This window comes from Daphnia pulex, chromosome 8 (assembly GCF_021134715.1).
Source record: "Daphnia pulex isolate KAP4 chromosome 8, ASM2113471v1".
Classification (NCBI taxonomy): Eukaryota; Metazoa; Arthropoda; class Branchiopoda; order Diplostraca; family Daphniidae; genus Daphnia; species Daphnia pulex.
In genome coordinates, this window is record NC_060024.1 from 2,180,947 (window position 1) to 2,194,356 (window position 13,410).

At 37.9% G+C, this 13,410-nt stretch overlaps 2 protein-coding genes across 3 annotated transcripts; one reads left to right on the forward strand and one right to left on the reverse strand.

Annotated features, from left to right (window-relative positions):
* Nucleotides 1-5,184: 5,184 nt before the first annotated feature.
* Nucleotides 5,185-7,438, reverse strand: LOC124200770. Its single transcript, XM_046597069.1, has 6 exons — nucleotides 7,265-7,438; nucleotides 6,324-6,519; nucleotides 5,961-6,260; nucleotides 5,714-5,848; nucleotides 5,526-5,651; nucleotides 5,185-5,460 (listed from the first exon to the last, which is right to left on the reverse strand). The coding sequence occupies exons 1-6, from the start codon at nucleotides 7,277-7,279 to the stop codon at nucleotides 5,285-5,287; spliced, it is 948 nt and encodes a 315-aa protein (XP_046453025.1). The 5' UTR covers nucleotides 7,280-7,438; the 3' UTR covers nucleotides 5,185-5,284.
* A 251-nt stretch (nucleotides 7,439-7,689) lies between these two features.
* Nucleotides 7,690-10,098, forward strand: LOC124200771 (ammonium transporter Rh type B-B-like). Of its 2 annotated transcripts, none has more exons than XR_006877377.1 (10): nucleotides 7,690-7,782; nucleotides 7,868-7,925; nucleotides 7,988-8,104; nucleotides 8,169-8,363; nucleotides 8,423-8,643; nucleotides 8,723-8,909; nucleotides 8,970-9,120; nucleotides 9,191-9,328; nucleotides 9,418-9,570; nucleotides 9,640-10,098. XR_006877377.1 is itself a non-coding variant. In XM_046597070.1 (10 exons), exons 5-10 carry the CDS (start codon nucleotides 8,448-8,450, stop codon nucleotides 9,686-9,688), a joined length of 897 nt encoding a protein of 298 aa, XP_046453026.1. In that variant the 5' UTR covers nucleotides 7,690-7,782; nucleotides 7,868-7,925; nucleotides 7,988-8,104; nucleotides 8,169-8,363; nucleotides 8,423-8,447; the 3' UTR covers nucleotides 9,689-10,098. The 2 variants fall into 2 exon arrangements, 1 of the variants encoding a protein (XP_046453026.1); XM_046597070.1 differs by having other exon boundaries at nucleotides 9,395-9,570.
* The last annotated feature ends 3,312 nt before the right edge of the window (nucleotides 10,099-13,410 follow it).

The window sequence follows — 13,410 nt, forward strand, 5'->3', positions numbered from 1 at the left end:
AAAGTTTTGAGTTTGGCTCGAAAGGAAGAAAGAGTGGGGAGAGAGCGAAGAGAGAGGGGGAGGCGTTACAAATTCTAGGAGCACAACAGGAGAAGGCTCGTTCAACCTATCGCTCCTTTCTTGCTGGAGGGACGACAAGCTTCAGCATGTCGGTCTCAGACCGAAGGCCAGAGCGCTTAGGTTCGTGAAGACTGACCAGTTCAGCCAGATGGGAGGGAGCTAGGCCGTGCACACAGTGGTAAGCTTATGTAGCGATTTTAAAATCTAAGCGGGAGCGGACTGGAAGCCAGTAAAGTGTTTTCAATTGCGGTTTGATGTGCTCTATTCTCGATGATCGATTGATTAGTCGAACAGCTGCATTCTGGAATGACTGCAGCCTTCAAGTTGCTTTTCAGTGAGGTCAACGATAAAAGAGTTGTCATTGTCGAGGAGAGATAGAACAAATGCCGAGATAAGGTGGGCAGTGTTGTCATGATCAAGATACTTGCGGATGAGAGCGATGCGACGTATGTGATAAAAACCATGAAGGCAGAGGTCACTCACATGTTTATCCATCTTAAGGTTAGCATCGAAGATGACCCCTCATTGGGGTAATCTTCTCAGTATTGTAAGGGCTAAGGAATTTTCTGCTAAAGATGAAGACCCTATACAACAGCAGCAATGAAACGTCTGATGAGACGAGTGAAGAAGAGTTAGAAATGGATACATCAATTCCAATTCAAATGAACACAATGTGGAAGAAAATAGATAAAATGCCTATTATGTTTTATTATTATTATGTTATATTATGTTTTCCTAAATGTTGTCATGGACATTTAAAAAATGAAATGCTGTGTTTCATCATAATTTGTGTTTTATTTACTAGGTTTTTTTGGTACACGTCGAATAAGAAACATTTAAAAAGAAAATTTAAAAAAAGGATGCAATTGGGATGACATGGGCACAGACACATACGGACGTTCTTCTGATACACCCCACTACACGTCGAGGGGACTGAAATTAGGATATTTACCGTACCCCCATTGTATGTACAAATGGGGTACACTAATTCAAAAAACTTAACATCCCATGGATATACCATGAACGTCAATGTCTTAGTAGGGCCTAAGGGAATGTTAGCTGGGGCTGATATTGGTGTTGAATATAAGTCACTTCTTGAATTTCTCGTGTGTTCCCTTGAAGTTCATATGTTTTGAAGATATTTATTTTTGAAATTGCTAGATGATTATGAATGAGTAACGTATAGCGAATGAAAAACTGTTAATCGTACTACATTGATTACAGTGCAGCAATCTGTGTAGGATTTTGTTTTGAAACTAGTATCCCTCCTTCTTATAAGCTTCGAACTAATCATTTTCCTTCTAAAGTCCAACTAGCTAATTACAATTTGTTAAAAGAACATTTGGAAAACTCATATTACCTTGTCACGCTAGATTTTGCTGAAAACTATACTTTTGAAAGCCAGGATGAAGTGCAGGGTCTACATTGGACAAAAAAAAACAAGCTACAATACATCCAATCGTCATTTATTACAAGGAAAATGAGGAATTGATCTCAACAAGTTTTTGTATCATATATGATTCTCTTAAACACGACACAACAGCTGTTTATTCGTTCATTCGAGGAATTCTACCTAAAATCAAACTGTATTTACCAAATTTAAAAAAGGTTGTCTTCTTTAGCGATGGTGGACCGGCACATTACAAAAATCGATTCAATTTTTTCAATCTTTCCTTATTTGAATGTAACCATGGTGTTCATGCCTTTTTGCAATTTTGGGCTACCTGTCATGGGAAAAATGCATGTGATGTGGTTGGTGGGACAGTAAAGCGATTAGCTCGACGAGCATCCCTTCAACTTTCATTGATTTTAACTGAAAATGTCATTGCGGCCGACACAGAGAGGCTGTCCAATAGGTTAAACCCTGCTCTTGCCATAACCGTAACACAAAAATATCATTTTTACGGACCAATTTCAAAGGGTGTTTTAAGAGCCTCTCGTACTTCTGTCCAAGATCGAGCGATATTTTCCAAAAGAAACGTTTGCCTAGTCTACCGGATAGAAACTTTGTCTCCATACGTGATGTGTTTTCAGACGATTACGTTGCTGTTGTGTTCATGAGTCAGTGGTGCATTGGAAAGATCCTTGATGTTGACTATAACGGAGTGAATGTAAAATTTTCAGTGAAAATGGTCCCTGTCTTAATTATACATGGCCCCCAAAACGAACGATGTATTCATTTTAATCTCTGGTGTTCTTGTAAAAAATTAACGCTCCTAATCCACGAAAACAATCGGAAGAAGCTTTGGAATAACATCAGATGAAAACAATTTTATTTCTAAAGAATTGCAATTGCACTTGTCACTAATCTCCACCTGAAAATATATTTTCTATGACTTTCAAATGTCAAACACTGAAAAAAAATATCTTAAGAAAAAAAAATAACAACAAAAATTTTTTATATGTTTTAGGAAACATAATGAACAATAGTATCTATAAGTTTCATTGCAAACAAAAATTATGATCTTGATACATTTTAGAAAGTGCAATTCCAGAAGAAAATCCAATTTTGGTGTTCATACGAACGACGAGGTCAACAAGTCTGATGGACAAAGACGGGTATTGATAAACATCAATCACCGTCTCAACGAAGTAGATGTTTTTTCTGCGCCACAATTATCTCGGGTAGCCAAAGCACATCCATTTGGTGGTATAAGATTCCTGTACGATAACATCGTGCAGAGTTTGGGGAAATTTTCTACTTCTAAGGGAGCGGGCTGATTCTTAGCTCATTCAATGGGCCTGGGCAAACCTTTCAGATCTGTGACTTTATTGATGTGTTTTTACAACATACCTCAGCTAGGCGGGTCTTGATCGTTGTTCAACACGATTCGAAATTGGATGTCTGATCATTGGTTTCCAAGTGCTCATAGTGAAGACGGTTGCTTTATACAACCACGTTCGTTTGAAGTTTATCTTTTAAATAAAACAAGTAAAGCTGTGAACTCGCGATTTAAGGTAAACTATTTTTTGAATTCTAGTACACGTTCAAATGCGAGTTGCTCACACTAATCTTATTCCTGGGTGATTTTGGATTGGACCAGTCACGGCGTTGTCATTGGATACGAGCTTTTCCGCATTCTTTACACTCATCGCGAAAGCATATTAAAGAAATGAACTGTCAAAAGGTAGACGGCGTTGAATGCTGATTCTGAGAAGGAGGCTCAAAACCTTGAGCGTAAATATGAAATTATTCTCTTCTAACACACTTCTTCACATCTAGCGGTCAGATCATGCTTAAATGGATATTTACTTGTAAATAAATACCCTTGCTGGAAACCTGACCGCTAGATGTGCTGTGTACTGGCTAGGTTTAAAGAAGGGGACGGAGGAAAAAAGTTACACTAAGGGGCATATAGCTCGAACGCCGGCCTAGAAGTTAAGTAGGCCATGTTACAGGATACCCTTTGCAGAATAATTTACTTGAATATTAGTAAGTCTTTGAATGAAAATCTTCCGTGATTAACTAGATGCAATCAATAAATGTCCAAGTATCTTCGATATTATTTGTTACAAATTTTTGAGTTACGCGATTTTAGTATTAAAAAATGTCTCTCGTCATACAAATTTCTCTGATCACGCATAGTTATTCTGGTTCTAATTTCACACGAATCAGTAAGATTATGGAAGGATCTCAATTCTCAATAACGTTTTCAAAGAAGACGAGAGAGATTTGATTCGGATGGTAACCATTGTTTATTTTTAGGTGTTGATGTTGGTTCTCGTGTATTTCCTGAAAATTCCATTGAAGAAGCTAACCCACAAATTAATCCAAATTCTGGTGATTTCAGCAAAGAAACTGTCTTGAATATTTTTCCAAATATTGGGCCATACGAATGAAGAAGTTGGCCCTCAAAATATTTCAAATCTGGTGACATTGTTGAAGAAGCTAGTGCTGAATTCTCTGAAACCCTGCATGACCAACTGCTGCTACAGACGACCGGCGATTTTGAATGAATTTTCCCAGGTACTAATTGAATCGATTGTAAATGTTTTTTAACGTCTTATTACTCCGCATATGATGTAATAGACACTATTTTAGAGTTATCCGTTCTTGATATTCAAAGACGCAGGAATGTTGAATCTTCCCTGCTAGCAAAGCCCGTCTATTTTCCATCTGTTGGACGTAGATATGACCAAACTACGCCCATCCACTTTCCAACCCAATATTTGATCTGTTGAATGTCCATAATTCAGTTTTTACGGTTCGTCCTCGTCGTCTCTCCTCCTATCGTCCTCGTCGCTTCGTTTACTCGTCTAATATTATTATTCCAATAATTTGATTTGTATAATTTGCGTATAATTTGCTAAAATTACATGCGTTTGTATAGGATTAAAATTTGTGAAATTTTGGCAGAATGTTTGTAATAGTGAATTCCTCAGGTTTTGTGTCTTCATTCAGCAGGCGATAAACTACCGTCTTATACTTTACGGGAAAGTAATGGAGTTCAAAAAGTTAGCTTCGTTTTTGTTGCTCTTTTTTCTCCAATGCAATAATGTCATCACTGTACAGCAAAATAAAATTCATAATATCAAAATTCTATTTTTAATTTCTAACTTACAAAATTCTGTGCACACATTGGAGCAAAAAAGAAAAGAAAAAAGCGGAACAAAAATAAGAGATTCATAAATACAAACTAAAGAGTTTTAAGAAAAACTATCCCAAATGTGTCTGAATGGGTCTACATTGAGCAATTAAAGGTCACTATGCATGGCGTAACAAATAAGAACTTTGGGAAAGGGAAACAGGAGAGCTTTAAGAAAATTAGTTTGCAAATTAAAGAGCATTTGTGCCTGTAAACTTACCCAAACCTCAACTTGCCCACATAGCACACGGCAGTCCCACGGATGTTCGCCAGATGTCGTACTGGGACATACAAAACATCCGTTGGATGTCCGAGGGACCGCCGCATATCCGCACAGGAGGGCGTTCGGAGGTCGGAATAACGTTAGAAGACCTACCCAAATCGGCGCCTACCGACATCCGCCGTTCATCAATTGGGACATAGGGATAACATTCCTTGGCTTTGATTTCCTTTCATATAATATGCCTATTAAATGTGTAATTCACTGTAAAAAACTAATAAAATAAGCCTTCAATCAATCTTGTTTCAATCTTTGTAATATTATTCTAGGTCATTTTATTACATCAACACTGAAATTATTCAAAAAGGAGAAAACAAATTTCAGAACAGAAAATTCAGAATGACAGGAAACTAAAAAATTAGGGGATCAAATGGACAAATTGTAAGTCAACAAAGCGGACGCATGGGAACAAAACAAATTGTATAACGAAAATTAAATGAAACCAACCAGATCTCAACAAATATACTGAATTAATCTTTTTCCGGAAAACTTTATTGCTGTTGTTGTCTGTTCCTTGGTTTGTCCTTGCAGTGCCTAAGGAAGTCAATCATAACATCTATTACATCCCGTTCAGAAATAACGGGCTTTTCACGCATTACCATGATATTTGGAAGTAGACGCCAAAGCTCTTGTGTTGGAAGGTGGAGTTGAACCAGATGGAAACGTATCTTCTTCAAAATCCCCCAAGTCATTGCTGGAACGAACGACTGAAGATCCAGCTAGAGCTGAAAAAAAGGAAATGTTAAATAATGCTTTCTGAACACCACAAAAAAAAACAGACAAGTACCACGAAATTTGGAAGAAGACCCCAAAGCTCTTGTATTGGAAGGTGGAGTAGAACGAGATGGAAACGTATCTTCTTCAAAATCCACTAAGTCATTGCTGGAACGAACGACTGAAGATCCAGGTTTGTTGCTTGTTGCTGAAAAAAACAACAATTTAAATTCAAAAAATGCTTTCTGAACCCCACAAAAAACACAGATTCTTCAACTAATGAACAAACGGTCCAAATAATACAGGAAACAAAATATTACCAGGGGTTTTTGAAGAACATCTAACAGCTTTTTTTTGTGAAGTTAAGCCGGATGATGGAGGCGTAGGAGGCGTAGGAGGCCTTGGTGGTGTTTCGTCCTCAGAATCAGTCATTGCTCTAATCCTTCTCCTGTTAATTGACTTCTGTTTTTTTGCAACAGGAGACGAACTAGGGTCAAATGGCAATTTTGTCTTCCGTACACCTCTACTCCTTTTCTCCTTTTCATTGTCAGTTGATTCGATATCTCCTGACGGGTTATCCACTGCCTTATTTTCGTGTTGCACCGCCTCTTCGAACGTCACTAAATAAAATGTACAAGCAGAAAATTAAAAGTTGCTAAATTTCATAATTTTACTTCTATTACTATATTGTTTCCGCATTTTGGCAGGATACGATGTCCATGTTGCTCGATCTGGCAAATAACCTAATTCAATAAATTTTCTGATTTTTTGTTTGTCCCTGCATTTGGGAGGCCACCAACAGTTTTTTCCGTCAAACCACAATGAAGGGACAGCCGAAACCCAGGGATCGTCAATCCCTTCGCAAATCATGTATGGAAACTAAAAGAAAGAATTATAAAAAAGAAAAATCAAAGATCAATTCAACAATAAAATCCAGGTGGAAACGCCACTACGAAATCAACCGATCCAATTTGAATTGAAAATCAATTCAATCAATCACGAGAAATTAAAAAAACAAAATCCACTAAATGAGAAATCAATGAGAAATTCCTGACTGAAGCAATGCCACCATTAATCGTCATCCACGACGACGAAAAAAAAGCAATTCCAAAAATTATGAACAAATGAATCCAATCAAAGATCAATTCAAAAATAAAATCTAGGTGGAAGCAATTCCACTACGAAATCAACAGATCCAGTCGACGCAAGCAATACCAGAAAATCGAAATTAAAGGAAATGGACAAGAAGCAATGTCACTACTAATATCAGTAGCCACCCTATTTCGTCATCAACCGAATCGCCAAAAAACCAATTGAAAAAATTATTAATGAGAAATCCACTGAATTCAAACGAAAATCCACTCAACGCATAAACAAAAAAATTGAATTGATAATCAATTCAATCAACCACGAGAAATTTAAAAAAAAAGAAAATCTACTCAATCAATGAGAAATTCCAGACTGAAGCAATGCCACCATTAATCGTCATCCACGACGACCTAAATGGATACGAGTATGAAATATCTTAAATAGGAATTAGGAAGATCAAAGAGACGAGCAAATTTAAAACACTTGATCAACCACGAGAAGTAAAATTAAACTAAGAAGAAAATGAAAATCGTACGGTTTGTGGCTCCATGCAGACACCGACACCAACCAACCAAAAGACACGGAAGAGCAGTCACGCTCACAGCAGATATTCAGATGATGGAATCAAGTAAAATCACAAGTATTTGCTTTGGAACGGATAACGAACACAGCGACCTTATTCGAAGAAATAAACCATGGAGACTGATCACTGATGAGCAAGCACGCTATTATGGTATGAGAAGTATCCAGATATATGGTCTATCCCTAAACACATTCCTAAATGTTCAGTTTCATTATTTGTTTTAGTGACTCTTATAATGACTTTTTTATTCAAATCAAAACAAAATTTGTTTCTTATTTTTTTTTATTAAATTTAAATATAAAATTGAAATTTACATTTACATTTCTAAATAATTTTGTTAAAGGCAATGTGGGCAACTAGCATCTGCCATCTGGCAACATAGACTATCAGATCAATCTTGGCGTCGTCGCCGCCATTGTTCTATGATTTTTCTGTGTGGTTTTGGAATATAACATTTAACAAAATCTCTGGTAAGATTTAGAAATAAAGCTTTAAATTACTATGACGAGACTGAACCGACTAACTTTATCTAACACCGGCAAATAATCATCACAGCTTTAACTTCCACATCGAATCCAGAGCTCAGCAAAAACTTTCTTACTTTAAAGGCCAGGTAGAGAGTACTAGAGACTTTCAACTTTATCACAGAATAAATTATTAAGCCATTTATTTCAGCTCGCTGATGGAAAAGATTCTTCTGGTGTGTTGAAAGCAGTATCATCTACCGTTAAAGGAGTTTTGACATACAAAGTCACATTGAGCAGTTCACTCGAACCAGGGCAAACTGTCAAAGTATGCTATAGAAATTTCAATATGCCTGTTTTCTAAAATAATTTATATGATGTGTCTTCTTCAGGTTCTTGTTGACACAGTGTTCGCTCACAATCTTGCACCTCATTTAGCAGATATTGGAAAAAGAAAAGCAGTAAGTCCAGTACAGCGGTAGTGCATTATTCTACATGTTGAAAGCTACACCAAAGTTAAGCCCTTTTCACAAAGTGATTTAACGATTACCTATGGACCATATGAAAATATTGCTCCTTTGACTGAAGCAAGTTTAATTTAAAGTAAAAATGTATTTAATTTGTAATGATAGTTTTGTTTATTTAGGAGGATATTATTCATTTTGAGAACAATGTCTTCGAGTGTTGACAATCTCCTTAGACATTTCCATTGGGGTAAAATTGCTGTTGAAGAGACTTTCGATGTTTATCATGGTGGATCCAAGCTCAAAAGCTCTTTTTTGGGATTTGAATTGGCCGACAGCAGCAAAGCCATCAACGCCAATGCGACGACCAACGAGGGAAACAGCATCGGCCACTACTATCCAAGTAAGTATAGAATCCATTGAATTAATTTTTTTTGGGACGATTTGAGTTTTTATATTTGATGGCCTTTTGTTTTGCATAGTGTTCCAGGATGTCCATGTCATGATGTTCATCGGTTTCGGCTTATTGATGACCTTTTTGAATAAGTACGGCTACAGCGCAGTGGCTGTCTTTTTTCTGATCGCCGCCATCGTCCTACAATGGGCCACCCTCTGCCAAGGGTTCTACCACACTTTCGATGGTCGAAATATTCACATCACTATTACCAGGTAAAAGAAAGTTCTATGGTCAAATATAATGGAATAATAAACCCCATATGACTCATCCAGTTTGTTGAACGCCGATTTCGCATCGGCCACCGTTTTGATTTCGTTCGGCGCTGTCATCGGCGTCACGACGCCACTCCAGCTGGCCGTCATGGCTGTTTGCGAGATTGCCATTTTCGCCAGCAACGAACATCTCGGACTGGAAATCTTGAGGGTATAACACTTCGCTTATTACAATCAGCTTTGACTCGTATAAATGTTATATAATCGCGTCGATTAAACAGATTTCTTATGTTGGGGCGTCGATGCTGGTCAACATCTTTGGCGCCTATTTCGGACTGGCCGTCAGTTGCGTATTGAGGAGGGACGTCGCCTCGGAGAAGGAAGGCGCCACCTACAATTCCGACATTTTCGCCATGATGGTAATATAATTAATGATGAAAAGGTGAATACTATTTTACTCCAAGTTCGATTTTCAAATGTCTTAGTTGCATTCTTTCACATCATCAAGGTTCCTTATAGGAGCGCTGTTGTTGGGTCCACCTGGTTGCGGAAAGACGTTACTGGCTAAAGCTGTCGCAACGGAAGCCGATGTTCCATTTCTGTCCATGAATGGTTCGGAATTCATCGAAGTAACTGGAGGACTGGAAGCGGCTCGCGTCCGGTATGTTAGAAACGTTAATTATCTTTTGAAAACGAATCCTAATTGCTTTTTTGTTGTTGTTTAACTTAGAGATTTGTTCAAAGAAGCACGAAAAGAGTTCCTGCATTATTTACATTGACGAGATCGATGCCATTGGCCGCCAGCGTTCCCAGGGTGGTGGTGCTTTTGATGGAGCATCTGGTGAAAGTGAACAGACATTAAATCAACTTTTAGTGGAAATTGACGGAATGTTAACTCGCGAATGTCAACACTGACGCTCTTCTGAAAGTGACCATTGTTTCTCGTACGAGCCAGGCCCTGGGATTCGCTCAGTACACGCCCACCGACAAGCGACTCTTCTCTACTGAAAAACTTTTCGGGCGGATGTGCATGGCCTTAGGCGGGCGAGTGGCCGAATCTATCACGTTCCGAGTGATAACCGGAACACAAAATGATCTTTTCTAGATCCAAGTGCTTTGACTTTTTCCAATGTACAAAAAATATGTTTGTGTAAAAATTTTTCTTAAATAAAGTGCTTTTATGGTTTAATTGTGTCTTAATGCTATTTCATTACGAATTTATGAAACTTGAATTTTTTATATTTTCTTCCAAAAATTTCCTTTTTTCGCATGAAAATTATTTATACAACACACATCCTATCCACACATCAATATGGATAGCCAAACTACGTAGAGTTGCTGTCCTTTTCCGGCCATCTATCGGATGTTCTAAAAGGTCGTCAGTGGGACATCCACTGGACATCCACATCGGGACAAGGATATTTTTCGGCTGTTCGGCTCTAGCACGGACATCCGCCGGATGTTTTGTGTTATGTGGGTGTCCCGGTCACCCCTTAATCATTGTTTTTTAAAATTAAAATGTCAAGAAGTAATAAGCTTTTTAATAATATATTTTTTTATTAGTATGACAATTGGTCTATACTTAAGAAATTACAAGCTATTAAACATATCAAATTAAGAAATTACATATTATTTATCAATACTTAAGACGTAAGTTTTAAATAGAAATGAAAAAGAAAAAATCAGTTCAAAATAAGGAACGAAAAAACAAATAACTAATTAAGTTTCAATCCATTTTTGTTTCTGTCACTGTCACGATATTTATAGTTTGATATAGCCTAATGGCCTAGTTCGCCCAATAGTGCTACCTTCCTGGTTCGTATTATAAACTGTTTCCCCATTTGTGTAGGACTGACAACGCCGGACAATTACCGTTCTATTCACGAAAAGATAAATAAATAAGAAAAATACTTAAAAAACGCAATTAAGTTTTTTTAGTAATACAGAAACTGAAATATTAAAACGAAAGAATAATTAATTTTCAGCTAAGTGACATTTATCACATTGATAAGTTGATTTGAAGCCAATTTAACTTTGATAATATTTGTTTTTATTAGAAAATCATCAATTGGCGATTCGCCCATCACTGCTTTCGGTTCTGTTAGAATTGAAGCAACATGTTCAAGTGAAAATTGGTAAAAAACTGGATTTCAGGCATTATAAAAATGGTGTTCCAAAAACCGATAGTGCCCACAGTCAAAAGCCAGCTACGGACAATGCCTCCGTTTTTGTCTTCACGAGTGGCTCTGTCAGTTACGCTTTCTTTTGCTTCGTTCACCGCTAGCACTGCTAATCGTGGGGTTACTACTTTCTAGTCACTGTCCACTCGTATTAATGCTCGGCTGGCAGAGAAGACTCGGCAAGTCATCTGCGCCACCACGGCCAGTCATATCCGACGGGACAACACGCAAGTGACTGTTGAGTAGGCGTGACGTCATGGGTGTGAAGTCCATGCGATGATGCCCCGGTCCACGTCTACAGCAGCGGCCATCTTGAAGTGGGCATTACAGAGCAGCTCCTTTGAAGGCGATTCTTGGTGACGGTGTTTTTTTGGGGGGAGGGGTACACATATGGAGTGGGGAACTGGGAAGCAAGACGGAGATTAGAAGATCAGATGTATATACGTGGGAGTAGGAGAGCCTAAACTAGTCTGGCAAAAAGCAACTATGCGTCCTGAAATTTCCCTAGATGAAGAGTTAGTGATTTTGATGCCAACTCCTGGATGCAGCGTGCGACCTTGCTTTTTTCTTTTTTTTACTTCAGACACCTACTACCGCTCAAATTTAACTTTTCTTTTCTTTAATTAAAGGCCCTGCCAGGTTTTTTTGCAACATATTGTACAATTAACATTACAATCCTACGTGTTACATCTGACGAGAAAAACCCTTTTTTCTCCTATCCTGTTAAGCGACAAGTTAAAAATACCTTTTTGGAATATTTGCACACTTAACATCTTTGGGTTGTATTTCCTGGTTGTGGGATCTTCTCCGTTTGCAAAATGAGTGGCAAATGCAATGTAGGAAGAATTGAAGACTCCGCAATCGCATTCATTAATTTGACGCTGAGAATATTTAATAATTTATATTTTCGTATGTATGTATTTTCTCATCAGGCGTGCAAAGGATACTTGATATGCAGCTCAAGATGTGGTAAATCTTTCATGGCTTGCTAGGCATACTGTCATACACCAAGACGTGGTTAGTTTGGGTAAAACCTTTTGTGACACACGCTCAATCGTTGTATCCGTTGTGGATGTCCTGCAGCTATTGATCGCCCTGCATGGAAGGGAACTCTAGCGCTTATATAGATATTTGTTCTTTGTTATTACTTGGGACTTGTCCAAGAAGAGATGTGACTCTTTGATCCGGTCCCTATGTCTTTTGCCAGTACGATCACTTGGTAGAAGCTATCAATAGATAACGAGAAAAATCATAAAAATTAATTTGAAAGATTGTTTTACTATTTAAATTTGTTACCTCGACAGACGGATCATCTATCCAATTAACACATTTTTTTTTGTCAGGTGTCAAGACAAATGATCGTCAGGTGTAGCGGTGGAAGCTACAACTACGCATTTTTTTATCAACAGGCTTTTCATCGTCTGGTGAAGCAGAAACTAAAGCTACCACTTCGGCACTTTTGTCAGCAGGTGGATAATCAACGGGTGAGAAAAGAGAGATGGAAAAGAGAGATGGAAACATTTGATCACGTTTCTTCCTCTGTTGCCAAATGGCCTTGGCTTCCTCAAATTATTCAAATCAATCTTCTAAGTCGTTTCTTTCCAGCCTCTTCGTTTTGGCCTGCTTGTGATATAAGTCGCCATTGTTTTCTTTCGGTCTGCCCATCTTATTGTCTCAACCATCAGACGAAGGGCGGCCCAAGACGAGATCTACAATTATTTTATTATAAAATTTAGAAAAAAAATTCCCTCCCATTTTTTCAGTCAAATCAGTATTCGTATCAGTAGGAGGTTCATCATGAAGATCAACTCTTCTTTTTTCAATTTGTTTTTTTTCTTGTTGACTGGACTGGATCAACTAGATTGGCTTATCGGCCTTGATCATGTTATGAATGTGGTGGAAATGTTTCATCTTCTCTTGGAAATCGGGAATGGTCAGGGAACTGATTGTTTCGGCCAATTTGCTAAAGAGATTGGTGGAAAGGTTGTACTGGTCCCTCTCCATTTGTGGTAACCTTAGCGTTTTCATCTTGTGAACTACGGTAGGTGATGATACATTGGCGGAAACTACTACCTCATTCTAATACTACAAAAAATGTATTACCAATATAAACAATATTTGGTTAATGCACTTTTAGAATTATCTCCAAGTACTCATTCCTTCAGTACTCTGCATGAGATCCAACAGCAATTTAGAGATTGTCCTTGAAATGGAAATATATAATGTGACGATACGCTACTCCAAATCCGAATTAAAGTGACAGGTGCAACTGGTCACGTTTTTTCAACTTATTGTAAATAGCATTCCTTGGCGTTATGATG